Here is a 24,401-nt window from a genome sequence, read left to right as displayed (position 1 = left end):
GTACACACACATATTCCATCTTGACCCAAGACATGACACCTACTTACTACTAGTGTGGAAACTGTACCTCTTAATTAAATGCAAAAGAGTAAAAGGGTGGCCCCTTTGAGTCAAACTCTTGAAAAACAAATGAGCACATGATCCATGCATGCATGCGAGTTCGAGACCCTTGAAACACAAGGAGACCGCCGCAACCGTGCAATTTGGTGGACACCTTTCTTGTTCTTGCTTGGATTCCTCAACCTCACCCTCCTCCCCCACCACCACCATCTCCTCCCGTTAGCTCTTACTTACCAGCCTCATCTGACCTTTTCCCCTACCCCCCTCTCTCATACCTTAAACCCCAAACTCTCTCTTATAGTCTAGACCCTTCTATCTTTCTCTCATGGTGGTACATATATTCATATCCATGGATGCTTGGTTAGCTATATATCTAGCCTAGTTCTAGTAGGGAGTTGTAGTACTTTGGCTAGCTGGGGCCTGGGGGTGATCCTCTCGTCTCATCTCGTTCACTTTCTTTTGCGGTTACCCTCCACCTTCGGAAGCCTCGAAAAGACCCCTCACCATCTGCTTTGTGTCCTTGCTAACTAACTCCTCTCCCTCATTAAATCCCCCTCTCCTTCCTACCAAGCTCTCGCTTAATTAGCTCGCTTGTTAGCTCGCCCTGCCCATACATACCCGACGCCTCACGCACACACCAACCGATCCATCCCATTGACACACCAAACAATTCATCCAACGATACATGCTGCAGGGCGATCATCAGCTGATTGAAGGAGGAGGCACCATGGAGATGGGAAGCTTTGGAGGAGGAGGGGGGGAGTGCTCGTCTTCTTCGGCTGCGGCGGCGGCAGCGGCGGTGACGGCTGCGGCAGAGGCGGAGGAGAGGCAGCTGCTGAAAGGGGAGATGGCGGTGCACCCGCTGTGCGAGCAGCTGGTGGCGGCTCACGTGGGGTGCCTCCGTGTGGCGACGCCCATCGACCACCTCCCCATCATCGACGCCCAGCTCGCTCAGTCCGGGGGACTTCTCCACTCCTACGCCGCTCACCACCGCCCCTTCCTCTCCCCTCACGACAAGCAAGACCTCGACTCCTTCCTCGTAAGCAATTATGTTGAGCTGCATGCATAACTGCATATGCATTTCTAGCTTTAGTTAATTAGATTGGATTGATATGAGATGCGTCTTGTGTTTGGGTGTGCAGGCGCAGTACCTGATGCTGCTGTGCTCGTTCCGGGAGCAGCTGCAGCAGCACGTCAGGGTGCACGCCGTGGAGGCCGTCATGGCCTGCCGCGAGATCGAGCAATCCTTGCAGGACCTAACTGGTAGTTAACTTATTTCTTATCTATATTAATCTTCCTTTATTTGTTTGTCTATTTACGTTTTGTTTTTCCAACCTCTCGTGTATAGTTTTTCATTTATTTTTGGTTTCAGCAGAAAGTGTTTATTCGTTGATCTTCAGAGTGAAATTCTCGTTGCTATTTAGTGTACTCCCGTATTTGTTTGGACTTCCTTGATGGTAGTACAAAATGTGGAAACACTTAGTAGTTGGCATGTCTTGTTCCATGGACGACTCACCTCGAAAATCTCAAGGTGTGGCCTGCCTGCCTGCAGCCTTGCCTTGCAAGACTTCCCCTCTTCAGCTCCGTCGGTTGAGCACGTACCAAACGCCAACTTTATTATAAAAATCATATTAAGATATGTTAATATAGGGATACCATGCTCATATTAATCGATGAAATATGAATTGGAAAGTATGGGGAGAATACATTTGGCCCGTAGTTCTGCCTGGCATCTAACTACCGGAGGCCCGTGTGGAAAAGCCTATCAGCCCAACTGTACATACATACATACATACCAGGAGGCTGGGATGGACGAAAAACTTACGAGGTTTGTTTGTGCAAACATGGTGTTCTACAACTTCATCACCGGATAAATTGGAGGGACGCGAAGAGCAAATTCGATGATTTCATCGGACTATGGTGAAACTTTTATCATTATGGTATCATCGTTGTTTGTCTTTATATTTTTCTTAGTTGTTTTGAGATATTGAACTTTTTTAATGAATCATTAAAGTCATATCGTTTTTCTAAAAAGAAGAAGAACCAAAGCCTCCAGAATTTTTGACTGGTTGCATAAAACACCGCAATTCTCTAAATAAAACTAAAACCCTAACATCCTAGATAAACTAAAGGCCTGATAAATTAACAATTTCTCTACTTTCAGCATAAATTCTTTTAAGAAAATGCACAAGCTCTTTTGGCGTTCTTATTTTCTTTGTGAGAGTCAAGGTCTAGAATCCCTGTGTTTAGATACGTTGGCTAATTACTGAATTACTGGTTCAGACCAGGCAAACAATAAGAAACTCACTTTTGCTAAATCTCAGTTCGTCTGAAATGTTTAAAAATATTGTCTTAGATGGATTGCAAGTTCAGTAAAAGGTTAGTGCAATTTTTAGTTTGTAGCGAGGTTGAGCACACTTGGAGATGAGGAGAGGACAGCTGGATGTTGATCTAAATACTTTAAAGTAATTCATGCAGCCTATGAATGGATGCTGGATATTAGTTTCTTGTTGATGCTGACAAATGAATGTCCAAAAAATATGTCGAATTAAACCTAAAGGTTTGAACCACTAAGAATTCAGTCAAAAAAATTGGTAAAAATATTAGATACTTGTCAAACTCAAGCATGGGGCTGCAAGAATTTCGTTTACTGGCCAAGATTTTCCACAGTTCAGATATTATCCTGAGACCCTCTATTTTGCCTATTAATATTTTGAAGAAATATTAATTGTGAGTTCATGGATTATACCCCATATTAGTTTTCCGGAATACGTAGAAACTGCATATATTTAGATAAATAAGACATTAGGAACACAAACTGAAGCTACAAGCACCAAAACCTGGATTGTAGGATTTTACAATTCACTCTTCCACCAAGTTGAACTGAACTGAACTTCGCTTCTTTATCTTTCTTTTTTGACAAAAAGGCAGTCAATTCTGCTGTTCGATTAGATATTAAGCAAGTTATATACGTACAGACAAAAAAGGAAGAAGAAAACTAGTTTGGCACCATATTTTTGAGTAATAGTTTGGCACCATATCAATGTCCGCAGACAAACCTTGATACCTAGCTTGGTATTATGGTATATATGAGTAGCAGAGTAGCTAGGCCCAAAAGTGAAGTGTACTCGTTTGATCAAATGATTTGTCCATGCAACTGGTGCCACAATCGTCGTCTAACTACCTGATTATTCAGGGCTCTTACTTCCTCGAAAGAAAAGGTCTTACATGACATGACCATACACTTCGTGGTCGTGCCCTTATTATGAGAAATCAGACCGTGCATGATATATATGTCGTACTTCGATTACATTCATTGCACTAGCTCTTTTCACAAGTGCGATATCTCATACATAAAGTTAACTAGCTTGGAAAAAAAGATATGTGAGATGGCTAGCTGTGAGTAGCTTAGCATTCATGCAAACTTTCATAATTAATGGTTGGACAAAACGTTTGCTATAACTTTCTTCGTCTAACTTCTTAGGTCACTGAAGGTACTCCTATTGCACTGCTTCATCCATGTTGACATTTTTTCTGACTTTCTAATTAATTGTATTGTTGTTGCAGTACCTTTTTTCTGGCTCTTAATTACACTCTCTTTTTGTGATATCTAACTTCACGTAGAAACCACTATGTTCTGACTTGCCATGCATGCATGCAGAGGTACTCCGATATGTTTTGGTTACCAAATTGAAGCACCTGAGATAATTTCATTCGTTTTATTATGAGATTTTTCGTTCAAAACCTTTAGCAGTTCTATGCGGATTAAACCTAGCTAGTACCTACCATCTATAGCATGCTATTGCTACTTTCCAAGATAGATCCAGGGTCAAATCAGCAAGTCTTTCAATTGGCGCGTGTCTAGCTCCATCTTACATTTGATCCGTCCATGTCGATCGAGACCTCGCCAAAGTCGATCGATGGCAACTCCTTCATGCATGCTCATGCATGCATATGCCTTCCTAACTAATGCCCTCGCTTAATTAGCCAGCTTGTGTAGTAATTCTGAAATCATCCACTAGGTAATTAATCACGGTTTTGCTATCTAAGTTGTCTGATTTTTAGTTAGAGATAAGTCGATTCCTCAGCGTTGGATATGATTTGTGCTTTAAGATTCGAAACGGATGATGAAAAAAAAAGAATAAAATGAGATCTAGATACAAATCTGACTGCTCTGATTCATCAACTTCGTTTTAAGACTTTTGCTTAAAAATCAGGAAACTTAGGATGACAAGATTAATCTGAGATATAGTATTAACCTTGTTCATGTATGATCGTCAGGTGCGACGTTGGAGGAAGGAACGGGCGCAACCATGTCAGAGGACGAAGAGGAGCCACAGACGATCATGGAGGCGGCGGCAGCCATGGATATGAGCTCGAATGGGCACGACATGATGGGTTTCGGCCCGCTTGTACCTACGGACTCGGAACGCTCCCTCATGGAGAGGGTCAGGCAGGAACTCAAGATTGAACTCAAACAGGTATGAAATTAAGATGTACTACTTCTGAAATATCCATATGCGGAAAATTATAGAGATTGGTTAAATAAGTGTAACTTAATATTCTTCGCAAAAATAATAATAAGTGTAACTATTATTTCTACTATCAATTTCACATAAAAACAACGGTAATAAATTGCATGAGATTGTTTCCATATGTCTAAAATGTGATGTATTTGGAAGGGGGGATTTACTTTGCATAGCAATTAAGCTACACCCCGCCGCCATGCATCGTTGATGAATTAAATTGTTGAATTGCAGGGCTTCAAGTCAAGGATTGGTGATGTGAGGGAAGAGATACTGAGGAAGAGGAGGGCCGGGAAGTTGCCTGGGGACACCACCACCATACTGAAGCAATGGTGGCAGCAACACTCCAAGTGGCCGTACCCCACGGTGAGTGCATTGTGCCTGTCATGCATGCATGCGAAGAATGCAACTAGCCATCTACTACTACTTCTCCTACCGAGCTAGTTAGCACTTAGCAGCAGTTGCCATCCTTAGCTGTTCTCCAACTTGTTTTGATTAGGCTAGCCTTGCACCAAAAGCTCTTCCATCAGACAGCTTGCATGGGTGCATGCATGTATGCTTCTCACATAATTCCTTGTCTGATGTTTGTCTGTGCTTTTTAGATTATCATTGCAGGATGTTTATTTTATTTTTAGAGCTACACATATATGCATATACATATGTGCACGAGGAAGTTAATAATAGTTGAGTGGCTTGCATTTCGTTTGGTACAGGAAGATGATAAAGCAAAGCTTGTGGAAGAGACCGGCCTGCAGCTGAAGCAAATCAACAACTGGTTCATCAATCAGAGGAAGCGCAATTGGCACAACAACTCTCAGACATCAACCCTGAAATCAAAGCGTAAAAGGTGAGCGAACTGATACATATATTATCCAATGATTCATTCTCTTCGCCTGCTTTTCTAAGTAATCTTAGTTTATCCTGCATATCAGTTAGAGTTGTTAAAGTACTACTTCTGACATGATGTTCTAACATTTATTTGCTTTTCCCTTGATATATACGCGTTTGCAGGTAGGTGCGAGCTGCAAAGTATATACAAATTCCTGACGTCTAATCAAATGAAAGATCATGGTGACACACACACAAATAAGATCGATTCAATTGTATATCTAGTTATTAGTCAGGTGACAAACTTGATGACATACACACCACTAGTCTGACCAATGGCATGCATATGCGTCTGTAATTTTTTGAGCTGGTATACTCAAAAGAAAATTCTTGTTGTTCGTTACAGCATTTTGTTGCGGGTGTACGTACATAATCCCGAAGAACTATTTCCTGTGCATACATATTGGTTATTCTGTAACCTTCTACTGGTCAAATGACCAAATAAAGACGCAAACCTTTGCATACAAATTAATTAGTTTCAGAAAAATTATAATTGGTGTTCAAGACATTCAGTGACGTACTGGTGATAATGCATTGAACCGAATCTCTAGACGTGTGGGCCTGTATCAATTAGGTATACCAAACTGAAATTGGACTAGAGGAGATTAATTGGACAATTAGGCCTAACTAACGCCACAAGACAAATTCTGAAACATCTCCAACGTATAGCAAGGCCTTCTTCTCTCAAGTCTCACTATTTATATTTTCTTCGCAAAAGAAAAGTCTCGCTATTTTTTTTTTCATATGCTTCTTGTTAGCGCCTGCCTGATTAGTTTTGCGTTGTTATCATCATCTACATTTTATACAAGTCTTTTAGGAGATGATTGTGATTTACACTATAAAGTATTCCAATCAGTTAGGGGGTCTATGAGGGCCAGCTACGCCTACGTCTCAACCAGCAAAGGGCAAATACGGCGAGACCTCACTGTCACGGAATCATGTTCAAAAGACTTGGTGCGACAGCCAAACCTAAAACCTTGGCCATATCTAGGTAAGCATAACATGAGTCACATGACACGCATGCATGCTGCTCACCATTTGCTGGAAACAAGCAAAAAAAATCTCCACTGACAATGTTATCATCGAATCAAGATGACACTTTCCAACACTGTATGCAGCACAATTTAATAACACCACTGCCAATTTATTCATTGAACAATGTACTCAAAACAACACACGACACTCGTAATTTTAATCCAGGGAATCCGAATGCAGTGCATAGTTTACCATCCAGAGGAAGTCCAGATGCAGTTCTCAGTTGAGCCACCAGGGGAGATCCAAACATACGTCGCCATTGACCACCCAGAGGAAATCCAAACACAGTTCACAGTTCACCAGTTGACCGCCCAGAGGAGAACCAAATGAGGTCCACAGTTCACCACCCAGTCCAATCGCAGATCAACCTATGATGCTACAATAATCCTACTGTTTACAGGTTCGCAATATTTCTGTTACCTCACTACAGTATCACTCCGATTGCTGCTCGCACTTTACTTCCCATAGTAGCCCTGTGGAGGGGGGTAGGAACCAGGTGGAGGGTATGCACTACCCTGGGCCTGGGGGTAGCCTGCTGGTGGGTAACCTTGAGCTGGCGGCTGTGGGTAGCCTTGAGCTGGCGGAGGAGGATAACCGCCGTAAGGCTGGCCGTATGCTGGTTGTGGTGCATAACCAGCAGGAGGAGGGATAGGCTGATCAATGCGTGACATTTGCTGCACCGGAGGCACTGACATGGGCTGTGGCCCAAACTTCCCATCCCTCTTGTCCATTTCAACTTTGTGCTGTGTCTGCATTAGCATTTCAGTGTCATAAGAGGATATACACGGTTAAGCAGAGCAACTCATTAGGTTAGCAGGAGATATATTGGTATATTTACCTGCATACAGGCACAAACCCTGCAAACAAAGTGGCAAAAGATTATCAACATGGCTTACTGTCGAAAAGTGAAAAGATCAGAGGTAAGAGAGTCTTACGAGCAGTAGACCATATCAGATAAGCAGGAAAGGATCTGGGAAGCCTCTGAAAGTTCCTCACTACCAACAATAGCAGCAACTATAGAGAAGATGCAAGCAACTTGTTGAAGGCAGAACATGAAACCCTGCAGTAAAACATGGTTATCAGTAGAGAATCGTAAAATAGGAAAGTTTGTAACATAGGAGGGCGTTGACAGTACAATGATGCAGTTATCACACTTAGTTGTCTGTATGTTGAATTCATCTTGAAGCAAGAAGCGGGTTGAAGCAACTGAATTACCAAAGCACAGAAAGACCTGAAAAGATCATATAAATCCAATGAACTCAGATATAACCAAGATTGAAAGGGCAGCAGATGTATCAGAGATTTCATTATGAGAGACTGCACTTAACATCATCCAAGACCAACAGTGCAATTTTTCTATTGGACAAGGGCAATCTAATTGATCAAATAACCGCAAAGCTAGATTATTAGACCATCTCAAGGACGATTGATCCCCATAGCTCTTCCGTACCAAAAAATTAACAATGAGATGATGAGATACTGCACTGTGTTTGAAACTACCAGAAATGCAATGAAGCAACCAAGCAATTTAAGCTTAGACAAAAAATGACACAATCAGTAGAGAATACTAGTACCAAATACCCCTGATCAATAGGAGCTATGATTATCATATTCACGTAAGAACTATTAGATATATTCGGAATGAATACATTCCAACCACATCGAAATCATCAGCTAAGAGGGGTACAGTGAGGGGGAATTGCAGGGCAAAAGCACAAGAAATGGGCCTCATACCTCGGTTGCGAGACAGAATTCTGGGCATCTGCTTTCACCACACCTTCCACTGCACGGCATATAGCCCGCACAGCAGACATACCTAAAGCACACAGACATAAAGGAAATCAGGGCGGGTTGAACAATAAGTTGAGCTTCTAACCATAAGTAGATCATGACATAATTGGTACTACCTTGACATGTCATTATAGAGAGCCCTTTTGCGAAGCATGTATGACACACATGGCGCACTGAACAGAAAAAAGGAAATACAGCAGATTAGCAAGCCGGTAGAAATCTTTACGGTACGAAATGCCAAATTTGTGTACCCAATGTTAGGGCATTCTATTGTTCCATGTACTATAACATTACGGCAAAAATAGAGAAACCTACTAGAGCCTTCCATTTTGGAATGCAGTGCGTTTGGAAATGCTGGGTGACACACAAGATAAACTTCATAACATGATCTTTTTTATGCTTCATTAGATGCTCTGGAATGAACTTCATCAAAGCATAAATTGGACAAGACATGAACATTTTTGGCCAAAAGTAAACAAAATACGAAATGCTCCAATATCATTTGGCCCAATCCATATGTTGTTTAGTCAGGCACACAATGCAGTGTGACAGTTCCCTTGTCTACGCTGATGATCTCTACAACAACTTATTTTAAGTGAGGTAAGAGGCTGCGAGCTGTTATGGCTCTGCAGCCGCTGTATGGGTTGGGGGTCCTATTTGAACATAAACCAGCTTGCCAGTGAAATTGACCTTCAGAACTGTTTATCTATTCCAGCTGCAGAGAGGAAACTATGGCAGTTGAGGTCTGATTTAAGAGGTCCAGAGTTGCAGACGACCGGAGTACCTACCTAGTATGAGAAGCATTCAGCCGTATCTCATAAATGCTACGAGCCTAGGCAATTCCATGATCTCAGGTAGTACTCCAACAGCACAGCATGCAGAATCAACCACCACGAAGTGCTCAGCCTCGAAATCCCTCTAAACCCTAACTCTATTCGCAAATTACACGAGCAAATCGTCGCAGATCTAGCAAAAAAAAAAGGGGGGGGGGGGGCGGTCCAAAACCCTCGAAACGGAGGCCGGGCGAGGATGGCTTACCACCACAGCGACAAGCAGCAGTCTGCAGGGACGACAAGGACACGAGAAAAAACCAGTCAGAAACCAAATCCCGCACCAGGAATCGCCCCGAGACAGAGAATAGGGGTTGTTTGCTTACAGGGGAAGTCGGCCTGGATGGTGCTCATGAGGTCCGTGTGCCAGAGGTTGCGGTAGCTCTGGCGGAGCTGCATCTTGTCCAGGTTCGCCTGCGACGACGCCATGGCTGGCTGCTGCTGCTGCTTCCGCCCGCCTGCGCGCAGTTGGGGGAGGGAGATCGGCGATCTGGGAAGGGTGATCGGGGGTCCGCTCCTGGAACCGACGGCGGGTGGGGGGAGGAGACTCTGGCTCTGGTGGTGGTGGGGATCAGGTGATGGGAAGGAAATGGGGGCGGAGGAAAACGACGGCGTGGGGTGGCCGTGTGGGTCCCGTTCGGTGCGAGTTGATGGCCCGCAAGTCAACGGGACGAGTACTATATCGTTTTTTTCGTCTGGCTTTCTTGAGCAGTTTGACTCAAATTTATCCAAATATGAATGTATCTATTTTTAAAAAACGTCTAGATATATTTAATATTTTGATAACAATTTAGGATCGAAGGGAGTACAATTTTTCATACTCCGCAGTAGAAGCCGGCACGATGTACGCCAGACAGAGACACGAGGTGAAGGTTATCAGAATTTCCGAAAAAGGATCAGCCACAGTTTTTTTTTGGAAAGGCAGCCGCAGCTCTATTGCTGCCAAAAAAAACAGCTCTATAATAAAATTCATAATTGTGGATCATATTCATAATCAAAGTTTGAATTAAGTAAGAAACGTCCGAAAGTTTTGAATTGGCTAGTGCTAGGACTTTGGGCCTGTTTGGTTGGAGGCCTGAACACTATGGCTAAGAAAAAGTTGAGCCTGAGTGGAACTTGAGATGTTGCTCTTTCTTGCCTGGTCAGGCTAGATTGGGCTAGAGGTGTTTGGCTGGTGCCCTGGCCTGAGGATATGTCAAGGTAGTAAAGTAGTACATGATTGCTCATTAGTTGTTCTTTTTATATTACTAACACAGTGCCAGTACGTTGCCACGGCGTCTTAAACATATGCACACGGAAATTCACATTTAAAAAAAGACAACGACATAATTTGACATTCATTCGAAATAAGCAGAACGAGTATTAATCAAAGTGTAATTTACTTTCTAAATGTACAGTCAAACGTGGCATGTGTTTTGTCTGCACAGACGATATTGTATTCCCTTTTAAATTTAATCAAAGGTTCTTACGGACCTACCATTGGAATACAGGAACAAAACAAAAAACTCAATTGAAAGAAACCATATGCAATCTAACCCAAAACAAATACTTTACTCATCCATGATAATTACATACTGTTGATAATTACATACTGAAGCTACTTATTCATGATGCTTGTGATTTGAGCGGATCTTCAATAATGGGAGCTATAAGCTAATAAAGAAAATAATAAAGCGGACAGAACTGTCCATTAGCCAATTAGACTTTTAAAGATTAAATTTTACTTGCAAATGAAAGCTGTGCATGCAATGTGCAACCCTTTCGAAACAATTTAACCATGCGCGCACTTCTAGAACTCAGACATTCTTGTCAATTCCAGAACCTCCTCCAAGAACATCATCTCCTTCTGACTGTTGTCACTGGCCAATACTTCAATAGGCCTCTGATCACAGTCCCTGAGAGCTTTGTTTCCTTGTCAATAAACTGAGTAATGCAGTACGTCAATTGTGGCAGGTTAATTCGCATTGTCTTTGGTTTATAAAGAGGAATTAATGCCTTCCACAGGAACAACTTATGCTCCTACTTCAGTGTCTTTGCAAACCCCACTAATCACACTCCCAAACACCTCCAAGAACTCCGCAATCCCATTGTGGCGATCTGCCTTATAGAAGATATTGCTCACAACCTTGCGGATTTATGGCCTATACCGCCCATGAATTTCTCATATATCATATGCAAAATATTTTCAAGCAATCCTTTTATCTAGAACAAATCGGGTAGCCTAGAGATAAACGAATTGTCCATGCACTGTTAGACAAATTCTAACATGTACTTCCCAGCCACCTTCACAACAACAACCAGAGACACGACCTGTAGGTGGTACCATGAGAGGTCGAAGAACGGATTTTCCTCGTCGGCCTCCTGGTTCCCCTGCCGCCTGGTCAAACCTTGGACGGGAAGAACCTGAATAGGTTGATGGCAAACATACACACGCAGGCCGAGACAATTGCCTCCGAGTCCCTGCTCCGGTCTATGGAGAAGTCGAGCAACACGCAGCAGACGGGCAGCTGCGAGTTGAAGGGACGCCCTCATCGAGCGTCGGGAGCACTCGGCAGTGGGGCCCCCGCGAGGCGGCGGCGGCGCAGGAAGAGCGGACAACGTGAGGAGGGGATATTTTTTTCTACGTGGCTTCCTCCGTGGGCAAAGTTAAATAGGAATGGATCGGGGTGCCCGGCGGCCACTGGAGGAGGAAGAGGTGACCGGTGGCCACGGGAGGAGGAGGGGGGGGGGAGGGGGGATAGGCTCGGGAGGTGGAGGAGGGGGTCGGCGGCGCCTGGAACGGGAGCAAGGAGCGGCCAGAGGAGGAGGAGGGGTGGATGCAGGGGAGATTTGCAAAAAGCACTCCGGATTTTACAGGAAAGCCCGGTTCCGTCCTCAATTTGGACTGCGCGTTGATTTTTGAAAAAAAGAAGGACCAAAACGCAAAAATGCCGGGATGAAGACCAACGACGGAAACACTTTTGCTTTTATTATTAGAGGTACAGATAAAAATACCATGGGGCTGAGGCAAATGCTTTGCCACACAGGGCGCTCAAAATAGGAGGCTCACGGCTGCCTGGCAGGCTAATCACATCGAGAAAAGGTCAGGCCAGGCTAGCGGTTTTCTTTTTCAGGCACCAAGCAAACAACCTTCAGTGTGTTCCCAGGAACTCGTCCGGCCAGGCGCGGTGCTCTCAGGGTACCATCCAAACACCCCCTTTTTCTTCCTCGGGGCTACTCGTCAAATTTGGTACACATGGACACATGGTGTATATGAAAACCGCCGTATGCAATCTTTTTAAAAACAGAACTCCGTATGCAATAGCACTGTTGGGCTTAGAGCACTCAATGCAGATAGGGCGGGCCAGGGACTCTCACAACGGGCCCCGGAAGTCGTGAGCTTGGGCTTTTTTAGACGGCCTGCTCCAGTCCAACCCCGTGACGGGCCGTATTTCTTTCGATCCGTAAAAAAAAAACAGGTGGACTCACTGTTGTGACTTGTGATCCTCTCAAAAAAAAAAACTGTTGTGAGTTTGTGACTTGTGTCTTGGAGACGCTGCTAGCTTCGGCTTGCAGTTGCAGCAGCCTCACGCCATCGACCCACGAACGGAACGCGGGAGCACAGAAACGTACAAATGAGAGCAACGCTGCAAACGCATACACACGCGGAAGAATGCTTACTACAGAAGTCTTCGCTGTTCCACTGACGCCCTCCGTCAATCGACACAAGTTCAGAACTCACGAACAGTAATATGATCCGATTCGAGTTGAGGGCAGCAGCTTCCTTAATCCTCCCCAGGTCGCCGTCGCGACGTGAGGTCAGACGTGGAAATCGCGTGGGCAGCAGCCATGGCGGCAGGCGTGCGACCTAATTAAACCCTCCAACCGTACGGCGGCTAGACAAGTCTATGCGTAAGTTAAATCACTCCCTGTTTCGGATACAATGACGTTACTGGCAATCTATATAATACTCCGTATATATAATCAGCTGATAGCTCCATAAATGGTTTCATATCTAACTGTCATCGACCGATCTGGGCAACAAATCAACGATCGAGAACTGTGGCCGTGAGTACATGTGAATCAATCAACAGAAGCAAAATAATCGTATCGATCAGTGACGCTAGCTGACCCAGATAGATCATCCAGGCCGTTAATTCTGTTGCCGCCGGGCATAAACATATACGTATGCCACGTAAGCGCCCACGTGGGCGCGGTGTGGTTGGAGCAAGTAGAGAGAAAGGAGGGAGAGAGCGCGAGCAGTGGATAAGAACCTGATTTGGATCAATCCTAATCACGATCTAGAAGGGGCTGAAAGTACGCATACTCTTTGGTCTTTACAAGTATACTTTGCACCCAAAAGAAGCTTCTTAACGCTTGCTGCAGCATAGTGGATGACTGGGTGATGCTTCATTTTGCTTTGCGACCCCCAAAGTGGATATATATCAAGAGTTTGATCGACCGACCGACCGATACAGTGGATTGAGCAGCTCGCCCGTGACGAGAGGATGCGTAAAAAAGAAGAGGAGAAGCGGACAAATTAACAATAAAAAGATGTGACGCTGGGCGCACTGAACTGAACCGTTTAGTATTTCAGGTGGGGGTGACGTGGGCTTGTCTTATCCACTTATCTCCCTCCATTTGGCCTAGCAAAGAGGAGGCATCCATCGGTCTGGCCTTGGCCTAGCTTAGCTGTACAAATCCCCAATTTTATTTCTCAAAGTATCTTAGCTAGCCTGTAAGTAAAATATTTCAGGACGTACGTGAGCCGCAAAGTTTAGATTGCATCGTCGACCGGCACATGGAATGTCCGGTAGTTTGTCTGTCGTGGCTACCAAGCATGGGTCATAGGGAGCTCGGCCGTTATGATCGATCTGCCCCCAACTTGCAAGCTCGATCAAGCTGGACCAAGCGTGAGATTTGGAGCATTTATTTGACAGCATGGCGATCCATCTGGAGTGCTTGCCCTTTTTTTTAGCGTGCATGTGAGGCAGCACGGCAACAGTACTGCTGAAAGCCTGAAGGAATCTGGAGTGTTATCTGTTTCACACATTTACAGTATGCATGCGAGACTGTTTGGTTGAATTCAAAAGCAGGCACCTCTTATCCTTATCGTTTTGCTTGCATGTGGATCCATCCGGTCGAAATTTTTGACCCGAGGAAACTATCGAAAAGGAACGGCAATGCGTGAAGAGAAGACCAACAGTGAGAGCGCCCCAAAACTAAAACCCTGCACAAGTCTGGCGTCAAACCGATGACGAAGGACTGAACGTACCCTGATTAACAAAAACTCTATTAGTACCATTAGTTATTCTTCTCCTTCTTCTTAATTCCCAATGCATTAATTGTCAAACAAGAAACGGATCGTATGTGACGTCCGCGAGCCGGATTCCCTTAATAATCAGTTGCAAAGTCGACGCGATCGAGCCGCCAATTATTTCTGATTTCCAGACAAAACGTGCGAGCAGACACAAGCAAGAAATTAGTCCCCAATTTCGGGTGACTTTCCCTAGGTCAATCCATACACAACACGCACCATTAGTACTTACGACGGATCCAATTTACGCGTAAAATCAATAATCAAGCAATCGACGCTAGCTGCGTACTGGCAACTCACACGAGTGTCTGTCCATTGAACCTGGTGATGCTTTCGAAGCCGATGGTTCCCTAGTGGAGTATACTCCTACTCTATGCCAAAGTGATCTGGTCAACTACTCTCCCCCTGGAGCAGCCAGCAGCGAGCCGTCCAATTCGTCAGGTCCTAGAAGGCTAGAACATGACCTTTCAAATCAAGTCTCCGTCCAAAAAGATTAGCTTAGTAGTAGTACTGATCCACGTACGATCTGGGGAGCGCGCCAACGGAGACCAGATTAATCTATGCGTGTTTTATATCGGATTCTGGCGCGTGATTGGCCGCCGGAGAACGGTCGTTAACGGTCAGCCCCCGTCCCAGGCCACCACATGGCGGGGCGGCGGGAGCGCAAATCACGGCATGCATGTGAGCGCAAATTTAAGCCTCAGCACATGTGATTTCAACCTGGGTCCTGGGAGTACTTTGGCCGGCCGGCCGGGGGATGTCCAACTGTCGATGGCGCCCGATCGTATACGTACGCACCACATGGCGGCCATGTGATTTTTCTACTCCAAAACCAGGGGCTGACTTTTTTTTTCTTTCCTGCTGCCATGCGTCGATCAATAGATGTTTTTTTTGAAAGGTCCAGCAAACGCTCGCTTTCGATGTATTAGCAGAAGAAATAATTACAAGGCTGCCCTGAGTCAAATGAGTAAGAAAAAAGGAAAGAAAACCCGAGATGTGAAAAAGCTAAGAAAATTAAGGTGGTTCCCAAAGTAACTTCCTAAGGGCCTTGGCGCCCGCGAAAGCTCACTCGCGGGCCTCATCCTTAATGAAATAACAAATCTGGCAAAACGGAATTTCCTTGTCGTTGAACACCCCGGAGTTGCTCTCGCGCCATATGGCCCAATAGACGAGGATGAACATGGATTTGATCCCTTGGCGGTGCTTGCTCTGAGTGGCCGAGATCATCCTCTCGTGGAAAGAGTCAATGGAAACCGAAACATGACAAATAGCGGTGGTGATGCCGAAACAGTTGGGCCAGAGAGCCACCTCGCACCAGATCTGCCGGGCACCGGGACTCTCGACGAACAAGTGATGCGAGGTTTCTAAGTTGCGACGACAAAGGGCGCAAAAGTAGTCGTTGGGCCAGCCCCTGCGCTGGAGACGGTCGGCGCACCAGAGGCGATCGTGGAGGAGAAGCCAAGCAAAAAATTTGAGTTTCAGGGGTGCCCAAACACGCCAAACGTTGCGCTCGTGGTTCGAGCGGATGTGGCCCTCGAAGTGCAATCTGTAGGCAGGGCGGGCGGAGTAGCATCCATCGGCGGTGATAGTCCAGCGGATAGTGTCGGGCACGCTAGGGAGGAGGAGGATGTCGGCGTGCTGGAGCATAGACCATGTCTGGACGAACTCGAGAAGGAGCTGGGTGGAGAGGTCATGGCGCAGGTCATCCACCCATTTGGAGCCATTGAGAGCCTCTGAGATGGTCCGCCCTTTGCGTCGTGCATGCGCAAACAACAAGGGAAAGGACAGACGGAGGGGGCGTCCGCCAAGCCAGTTGGAGTGCCAGAACTTAGCCGTGTTGCCATCACCGATGGAGACACGAGTAGCCGCAGCGAAGAGGTCATGGTTCGTGGCATCGCAAGTCATTTGCATGCTCACCCAAGGCCGCTCTGGAGCACGCCATTTGAGCCAGAGCCATCAGAGGCGAAGGGCGCGACCAAAGGCTTCGAGGTTTAACAAGCCAAGCCCACCACGGTCAAGCGGAGAACAAACTTTTTTCCAGCTAATCTTGCACTTGTAGCCCACCAAATCATTCTCCTCTATTCCCCAGATGAAGCGGCGCCTGATCTTGTCCAGAGAAACGATGAATTTTTTCGGAAGTTTGAGCGCAGTCATGGCGTAAGTGGGGAGGGCGCTGAGCACAGAAGAGCAGAGGACTCTGCGGCCGCCGGCGTTGATCCATTTGCCACGCCATCCCGCGAGGTGAGCACAGGCACGATCAATGATATGCTGCAGGTGAGCTAACTCTGTCCGACCAAGGGACAGAGGAAGACCGAGGTAGCGAATTGGGAAAGAAGACCGCTCGCCGAAGAAAGGCTGGAGGACGTGGTCCATGTCGATGCCGCTACATCTAATTGCGGTGATGAAGCACTTGTTGGCGTTGATGCGGAGGCCCGTGGCGGGGCCAAACTCAAAGAGGATGCGCAGAAGAGTAGCAAGCTCATCGCGGATGGGGTTGATGAAGATGATGGCGTCATCGGCGTATAAGCTAGAGCGAGAGAAGACCTCGCGCAGTGGCAGGGGCGAGAGCATCCCCAGCTCCGTGGCGCGATGGAGGAGGCGCTGCAAGAGATCAATCGTGAGGACGAAGAGGAGCGGCGATAAGGGGTCTCCTTGTCGGAGCCCACGCCGGTGAGGGATCGAGGGACCGGTGGTGCCGTTAAGAAGCACGGAGGAGGAAGCGTAGACAGAAGAAGCGAGATCCAGTCTCGCCAGTGCGGACGGAAGCCAATGCGCTGAAGGAGCTCGAGGACGTAATCGATGTTGCCTGTCATTCTCTGGTGTTAGCTTGTACTGGTAGAAGGACAGCGGGAGAGGGTACAGGTGGAGGACAGTGGGATTCTGTGTGCGCGCGCGTGCTGGTTTTCTAGAACGGATCGCGATGCCAACTCGAAATCTAGCTCCACGCAAGGGCCGACCCGAAGTAAGTACATGCATACATACGTGTGACCTCTGTTGCAGGTGAACGAGAGCAGAGTCCTTTTGCCGCCGTCCGTCATTCCGTTTCCTTCCCGAAGCATCCATCCGCGCAGACGCAGCAGCTGACGCAGCGCGCCCGACACCCACCCGTGGCAAGGACTAGAAAACACGGTCAAACCTTCCTCCAACCATCATCTCTTCTCGCCAATTGACTCCCCGAACCCGAGCCCCCACGAAGAAAAAGGAAACTCTCCTCCGCTGCTGCCGTTTCCATCTCCGCCTCGGCTTAAAACCCCGGCACCGAAACCAACTCCATTAACTAACCGCCTTGCCTGCCAGGGTTCGATCGATTTGCGAGTGAGCGGGTTGATCGATCGGGCGGCGCGATGGAGAAGAAGCTGGCGATGCCGCTGGCGGCGCACGGGGGGCACGAGGGGATGTGGGCGCGGCCGTGGCGGTGGGCCAAGACGGCCTTCTTCCTCGTCTCCATGCTCGCCTCGCTGCTGCTCGTCTGCGCGCCGCCGCTGCTCGTCGTGCTCCTCGACCTCCTCCTCCCGCCCGCGCTCCTCTCCAACTTCCTCCGCGCCCACCACCACACCCTCCTCGACCAGGCCAGGGGCTTCCACTTCCGCTCCTCCCTCGTCGACCTCCCCGCCGTCTCCGCCGCCCGCTCCCTCCTCATCCTCTGTAAGCACCCCGCGATCCATCCCAATTACTCAGTAGTAACTCCCCTTCCCCTTCGATTCGCTTTGGTTGATTGATTTTGTGTGTGTGTGTTTGGCTGATTGGGGGATTTCCTTCCTTTGCTGATTTGATTTCAGGCGCGTACACGGCGTGCGGGGGCGGAGCGGCCTACCTGTGGGTGGCGGCGGCGTGCAGCGTCGGCTCCCTCTGCTACGTGCTCGCCAAGGCCGTCGCGGTCTTCGGCGTGTCCCCGGCGGCGGCCGACGGCGGGCGGCTGGAGCTGCAGGGGAAGGGGCAGCTCGTCGCCGTCGAGGCCATGTTCCTCATCTCGCTCGCGCTCGCCGCCGCGCACCTCGCCATGGCCTACCGGGCCAGCTGCCGCGAGAGGCGCCGCCTCCACGTCGTCTACAGAATCGACATCGAAGCTGTGAGTTCCCTCTCCTCCTCCTCCTCCTCGTCATCATCGCCATCCATGGCGTTTCCCCACGCCAGTTCTTGCTTTACACGTCATCTTCTTGCACAAAAGAAGAAAACAGTTTCGCGTCGCGTTTCTTCGTCACGGCAGAGAAACAAAGAATTTCGCGTTCGCTTATTAGTTAGTAGTGCCTACAGCCTGTCGGCAGTGGCCGAATTCAGATAGACGCTCCTAGCCCGAGCACCCAGAATTCAAGATTCCGTAGCACAATCCAGGCACTTCTTGGGTGTATCAGACCCCACGCTTTCGGCCAAACAGTTCAACTTTGCGCCCCACGTACTGTAGTGTAATCCGAGGTGCTCCATGGAATCTAATTCTGCCAGCCGGCCCCAACCCGTATCAACGACAGCTTGTGCAACGACGCAGGAACGGACAGATAGACCGGGCAATTTCTGAATTCCTAAATTCGTTACATCAAAGTAGTCGAACCCATCGACCTAAAATTAATCCATCTAGTGTGTGGATTAACTAGTCCGGGCTGCATTAGTGTTACTATCAGGTTTTAATTGGTCTGGTCGCGCGTGGACTCTAGCACTCAAACGGATAGAGGAGGTCAAATTCAAACAACCTCCAACCCTCTTTAAACCTGCAGGAAAACCGGGGCATAAAGAAACAGTCCAGCAATAACCGGAGCCCTTGTTTTCCCACACGTGGACGATCCGTCAGGGCATGAGAGGATGACTTCTGCTAGCTTCTAGAAATATCTGGAACGACGCAGCCATCTGTGCACAGTGAACTCACATTGACGTCACAACTGCAAAAATCTGGCATGTCACTGTCGCCGAGTGGCTCGATGGCTCTTTACTTCTTTCCTTCCGTCCAAAATACAGATCGATGTTCTTGTTCTGGCGTGATGTTCGTAGCAACGGGAATCTACGCGACCTCGTCAAATTTTAGCTGTCGCGAGAGCAAACAAAAGTTATAGCTGTTTACTGTCGCCCGACACTTTTAACTGAATTTCCCAAGATTTGTCCAGTAGTTAGTTATTATGTCCTTGACACAAGAAACAACTCTGAACGGTTGGTTTATTGTGCATGCAGGTAAGGCTAAAGGGAGGCCATACGCCTAAGTCACTGAAGCAATGCATCGTATGACAGACGCCCTCCCGGTCGGGTACAAATGGATTCTGAAGGAACGGCAGATCTCTGCTTCTGCTGATCCGGTCCCAAATTTTGGTTCGAGTAGCTGTGTACACTCCGGTCGATACGACACACCTTATGCCCATGTATATGTGCTCAACTCACACTGTCTCTCCCAGTCCCAGGTGGACAATAGTGTGATGCTGTAAATATGGATACATTTTGTGCTTCGGCCTCCTGCAAGATGGGATGAGCCGTACGCTGCTGTTTTAATTGGTTTCCCTGGGTGCTACCCGCTACGGGAAGGCGAATTCCGGCTTTGCTTTGCCCGAGTGCAAGTGTGAATTGTCAATGGTTGGATGAAACGGAATCTTGGTGGCCTGACTGACGCTGGGAGGAAGTTTCTTTCATGTTCTTACCTAAGAGTTGAACGCACTTTTTTACTTCCTATCTTCACACCAACGAGTCAATCAGTGACGCATCTAGATAATGTGAAAAAGTAGCCTGAAGGAAGCGGCTTTTCTGATTTCCCAACTAACCTGGGGATGAGGATCTAGAACCATGACCACGGGGAAAAGGAGACTTTGATTTATGGAGCCTCTGTTGCTTTTCAGCGTGTGAGACGGGGATATCATAGTCACAAAGGAAGCTGAAAAGGATCTGGTTGATGTCGTTCTGCATTAGCAGAGGCCTCGTTTGGGAGAAAAAGAAGCCCAGAAGGCAAACTCGTTAGTCCAGTTAACTAATATAGCCCAACAACCAATTCCGAATCATGGGGTGATGTGGCTGGACCCTGGATACGATAAAATAGGGCCGGCACAGTCATGGGCCTAAATCGGGCCGCACACTCCACGAATCTCCTTTGGAAAAAATGCGCACGTGACATAAAACCAATTATTCGCTAGAAAAAGTCCCCCCCCAAAAAAAACATAAAACCAATTATGTCCCATTCGGAACAGCTGATCCTTCTTCCATTGAATCTTACGAAAATAAAGTGCACGTGATGTAAAATTCCCAACAGAGTCGCGTGGTTTCAATTCAAAAGCAACACCCGATTTGCAAACGAGCCACTATTACGAGAGGTTTACAACGTGGCTAGCTCTGCTTCCGGTCCTGACTTAGCATCGGTAGACCTGCAAATATCCGTCGGCAGGGGCTGGCGGCCAGCTGCTAATGTGGAGCTATTAGCACCGAGAAACAAAACGTGACCGAGACACACGCAGCTGTATTATGCACCGCACCACGAACCATTCACTGGCCATTATCCAGTGCCGTACGTCTTGTGTGGCCGAAAGCAGATCGTTCGTCGGATCTCCAGAAGCTAGCCGATCGACCGTGTAGTATGTTATACATTCTAAATTCTTGACTAAAATTTGTTCAAATATGGATGTATTTATTTTTTAAAAACATTTAGATATATGTAATATTTCGACAACAATTTAGGATCGGAGAAGTATTTATTTATTTTTTGCGCAAAACGGTGTAGAGCAGTACTCCGTATGTTGTAGCGCGAAAGGAGCGTCCCGTCGCGTGTCCCCCGAGCAGGGCTCACGCATCATGGGGGCAACGCGAGCCCGGGCGAAGGAAGGGGGAAGAACGTTTGCAAAGTGCGGGCCGGGGCAGGAGGCGTTAATTGCTGCCGCGCGCTAGCGCTACATGATGCATATGCCCGCCCGTCCAATCGACGACGGCGACACTTTGCCGCGGCCCGGCCGAAACGTGCAGGAAGCTCGATCCGGCCGAATCGGGGCCTTTCGTACTCCTTTCTCCAGTACGAGTAGTAGAAGGTATTCGCACGTTTGCACCGCGTCTGTCCCCGTTCCATCGTACAGTAAATGCTTCACTTGTTAGCTAAGCTAAGTGGAGCAGAAGCCTACTGTCAGAATGAGATACTAGGTCGGTCGAGTGTTGCCCGCGCGCGCGGTTGTGCTTAACAGTGAAAACCAAGGTGTCAGTCGATCTTTTGCCGACGGCGACGACGATGCAGGCACCCGGATCGACCTTATTTTTGCCGACGTCGGTGCCGCTCGCTGGACGTGTCACACCACGATGTCTTCTTTTCCATAAAAGGTGCACGTCGTTCAAGTGTTGGTCCTTGGACCAATCCTCCTCAGCTCACACCATCCTTGCTCTCGCATCGCTGTGGTAGTAAAAACTTGCCGATGCAAGCTTATCTAGCAAGTGACAGTTTGTCCACACCGATCGACGTCCTTCGGCGTCCACCACCAGCATCAATTCTCGCAAAGATTTCAGACGGAACTGACGCCTTTGGAAACCCCCGATCGGTCGAATCTTGTTTCTGAGTTTTTCTCCATCGCTCGATCCGGGTTCAATTATTCCAACGCGCAACGCGATAGTTGGTTGCGGATTCCTGCCTCCCCGGTTGGCCCGGAGACTAAACGACGCGCGCCGTGTAAACGTGCGACCCCGGCCGGCCGTTCATCCGTGGTCAGGGGTCCAGCCGCTCACTGCTGGCCACTTCATGCATGCCTTGCTTGATCCAGCAAAACATGAAACATATTAAAGGTGCCTCCCAAGAGGCAGCAAATTAGCATAAATCATGAGCTGATATAGCTAGCTTTGCATGGTATCCAGGTCGTGCATGTGGTGTTTCCATCAAAGAGTGATCAGCTCGCCTGTAAAATCGTCAAACGTCTATGCATTCTTGCTCCGCTAGCTGGGGTTCTCCGTTCTCCCATCTTGCCGGAGACTGTGGAGTACTATGCGCGTATTCGCACGTCCCACGGTCCCAGAGCGTAGACCCACGAGTCTCGGGGTCCATGCATGTATCTCTATCCAGCGTCAACAGTCAATAACATGCCAAGTGTGACAAGTTGAAAGTTCGGCGGAGTAATTCTGGAACCATGGAAAAAGGCAAATTCAGTCGTCAAATCTACCTACCACACCGCTACATAATCCGCCATACATACTTGACTTGCTGATAGATTTACCGGAAGGTATTACTCCTAATCAAGTTCAAAGTACTACTGCTCGTGGTACTTGATTAGGAGTAGTACGTACCGGAGAAAGTCTGGAATACAGCATAGAGCATGGAATATATACATGGATTTGACTAGGATTATAGTACGTTCTCTCGAGGGACGTATGACGTATCGTACCTTGTCACGTATTCCATCGCTGAAAGCTACTCTGGAACTGTTCAACCGCAAAGGAAATTACAGAACGGGCAGCAGCATGGTGCATGCCTGCAGGCTACAGTAGTCGAGTGTGCTGTAGGCAAACCGTACGTAAGAAACAGGGTTCGGAGACAATATATCCGTCGTACGTGTTCGAAGGCAACGTGCACGTATGTACCCACACGCTTTATATCTACAGGTACAGTGGAGACGGTACCTACTCTGTCATGTCAAAGTACAGTCCCTGGATGGGGTCAACTGTTCACCAGACCCCTCCAGGAAATACGTGTCGCGCACAGCCACCTAGCTTAGCTAGCTAGCCGGGCCAGGCCACACGTAGGAGTAGTACAGTTCTTGCAAGCTAGTATCGGACAAGCAAATGGAAACATCTCTGCAAGTCGATCGATCGACGACGGGCTAACGGTATGTACAGTGATTCTGTTCTTAGCGCTTATGTTAGTTCTCACATATCGATATATATCCTTGAGCTAATTGGTAGGAGTATTGTTCTTTTCTCCTTGTTGCATTTCGCATAACGTCGGAGTGAGATCGAGATGATTGGGCGGCGTAACCGGTAACCTTGACGTGTGAATCAGATTGGGGAAAAAGAACTGCAAGCTAGGGGCTCACGCGAGTACGTGATGAGAGCGCAGTTCAGAGTTTTGTATCATAGTATGAGAGAGGAATGATATGATATGATTTGATGACACGTATACAGCGGGTGAAAAAGGTTTTTGAGAGAAAGTGACGGGTAGATGGAGTAAACTAACGAGTGGGAAGACCATTTTGGACGTGGACCCTATAATAATCAATCTATATCTAGAGAGGGAACAGATTAGCAGGAGGACCTGTATGTACGTAGCTGCCATGATCTTCAGTATCAGTTTCTTCCGGACAGTAGCCAGATCAAATAATCTCGTGGCGCCAACGGACGATGTACGTGTGTTGATGTGTAGCTTTGTATACTGCACGCGTTTCAGAGATCATGCATGACCCCGAGCGTTCGCAAGCTACAGAAATGATTGGGCAAAAACAGGTGACACCCAATCCAAAACTACTATGGAAACTGTTTGATTTTGGACTGTTCTGAGCATTGTCTTCTGATAGCTAATGGTTAAATTTGCCTTGTTTTGGAGTTCAGTGGCGTAACATCCACCGAGCGCCAGCGGTAGGACCGTAGGAAGTAATTTAAGCCATCCGAATAACTTCTTCCAATTAGGTCTAGTGCTCCCACTAACTAGCAGTATGAATTTCTGCAACGGAAGAGTAAAACGAAAAGAAAGAAGGAAAAAGCAAGAAAGTCCGATGTCGACGGCCCCACAGATAGGCACGGTCCCACCAAACTTTTCTCTGGGCTGTTTTAATTGCAATTAGTTGGAAACTGTGGACCACTCTTTGCCCACTTGGCGCCAGGGCCTACTTCTGGAATATTTTGTGCAGAGTACGTGAAAAATATTGTACAGTACAAACTTTTTTTGAGGGTACGCTGATGATCGATATATATATATGCGTCAATGGGTTTACTTGATTTCTTCTACATCTAAATATATATATGACTCTCTCACTATTGGATTGCCATAGGAGTTTTGCAAGCCTGTATTTATTTACATTTTACATTTAATCTATCAATTCAAACCATGCC

General features: G+C 47.3%; 3 protein-coding genes across 4 annotated transcripts; 2 read left to right on the top strand and 1 right to left on the bottom strand.

Annotated features, from left to right (window-relative positions):
- Nucleotides 1-389: 389 nt before the first annotated feature.
- On the top strand, nucleotides 390-5,942 carry LOC100839642 (homeobox protein knotted-1-like 3). Its single transcript, XM_003558888.4, has 6 exons — nucleotides 390-1,099; nucleotides 1,203-1,323; nucleotides 4,342-4,541; nucleotides 4,821-4,952; nucleotides 5,300-5,433; nucleotides 5,598-5,942. Exons 1-6 carry the CDS (start codon nucleotides 746-748, stop codon nucleotides 5,599-5,601), a joined length of 945 nt encoding a protein of 314 aa, XP_003558936.2. The 5' UTR covers nucleotides 390-745; the 3' UTR covers nucleotides 5,602-5,942.
- A 611-nt stretch (nucleotides 5,943-6,553) lies between these two features.
- On the bottom strand, nucleotides 6,554-9,710 carry LOC100839343. 2 transcript variants are annotated; one of them, XM_003558887.4, is made up of 8 exons: nucleotides 9,457-9,709; nucleotides 9,339-9,360; nucleotides 8,417-8,473; nucleotides 8,244-8,325; nucleotides 7,645-7,740; nucleotides 7,445-7,569; nucleotides 7,348-7,366; nucleotides 6,554-7,258 (listed from the first exon to the last, which is right to left on the bottom strand). In XM_003558887.4, exons 1-8 carry the CDS (start codon nucleotides 9,557-9,559, stop codon nucleotides 6,965-6,967), a joined length of 798 nt encoding a protein of 265 aa, XP_003558935.1. In that variant the 5' UTR covers nucleotides 9,560-9,709; the 3' UTR covers nucleotides 6,554-6,964. The 2 variants fall into 2 exon arrangements, with proteins under 2 accessions (XP_003558935.1, XP_010229287.1); XM_010230985.3 differs by having other exon boundaries at nucleotides 7,445-7,740; nucleotides 9,457-9,710.
- A 7,737-nt stretch (nucleotides 9,711-17,447) lies between these two features.
- Nucleotides 17,448-20,006, top strand: LOC100838734. The gene is made up of 3 exons (XM_003558885.4): nucleotides 17,448-18,071; nucleotides 18,206-18,495; nucleotides 19,584-20,006. The coding sequence occupies exons 1-3, from the start codon at nucleotides 17,771-17,773 to the stop codon at nucleotides 19,635-19,637; spliced, it is 645 nt and encodes a 214-aa protein (XP_003558933.1). The 5' UTR covers nucleotides 17,448-17,770; the 3' UTR covers nucleotides 19,638-20,006.
- The last annotated feature ends 4,395 nt before the right edge of the window (nucleotides 20,007-24,401 follow it).

This window comes from Brachypodium distachyon, chromosome 1, assembly GCF_000005505.3.
Source record: "Brachypodium distachyon strain Bd21 chromosome 1, Brachypodium_distachyon_v3.0, whole genome shotgun sequence".
Classification (NCBI taxonomy): Eukaryota; Viridiplantae; Streptophyta; class Magnoliopsida; order Poales; family Poaceae; genus Brachypodium; species Brachypodium distachyon.
This window is presented reverse-complemented; position numbering and strand designations above follow the sequence as displayed.

Coding starts and splice junctions, on each gene's coding strand:
- LOC100839343 (XM_010230985.3), bottom strand. CDS start 9,559: ATGGCGTCGTCGCAGGCGAACCTGGACAAGATGCAGCTCCGCCAGAGC. Junction 9,361..9,456: donor CATCCAGGCCGACTTCCCCT/GTAAGCAAACAA, acceptor TCGTCCCTGCAG/ACTGCTGCTTGTCGCTGTGG. Junction 8,474..9,338: donor TGCTGCTTGTCGCTGTGGTG/GTAAGCCATCCT, acceptor TTTTCTGTTCAG/TGCGCCATGTGTGTCATACA.
- LOC100839642 (XM_003558888.4), top strand. CDS start 746: ATGCTGCAGGGCGATCATCAGCTGATTGAAGGAGGAGGCACCATGGAG. Junction 4,542..4,820: donor TCAAGATTGAACTCAAACAG/GTATGAAATTAA, acceptor GTTGAATTGCAG/GGCTTCAAGTCAAGGATTGG. Junction 4,953..5,299: donor CCAAGTGGCCGTACCCCACG/GTGAGTGCATTG, acceptor CGTTTGGTACAG/GAAGATGATAAAGCAAAGCT.
- LOC100838734 (XM_003558885.4), top strand. CDS start 17,771: ATGGAGAAGAAGCTGGCGATGCCGCTGGCGGCGCACGGGGGGCACGAG. Junction 18,072..18,205: donor CCGCTCCCTCCTCATCCTCT/GTAAGCACCCCG, acceptor ATTTGATTTCAG/GCGCGTACACGGCGTGCGGG. Junction 18,496..19,583: donor ACAGAATCGACATCGAAGCT/GTGAGTTCCCTC, acceptor TTGTGCATGCAG/GTAAGGCTAAAGGGAGGCCA.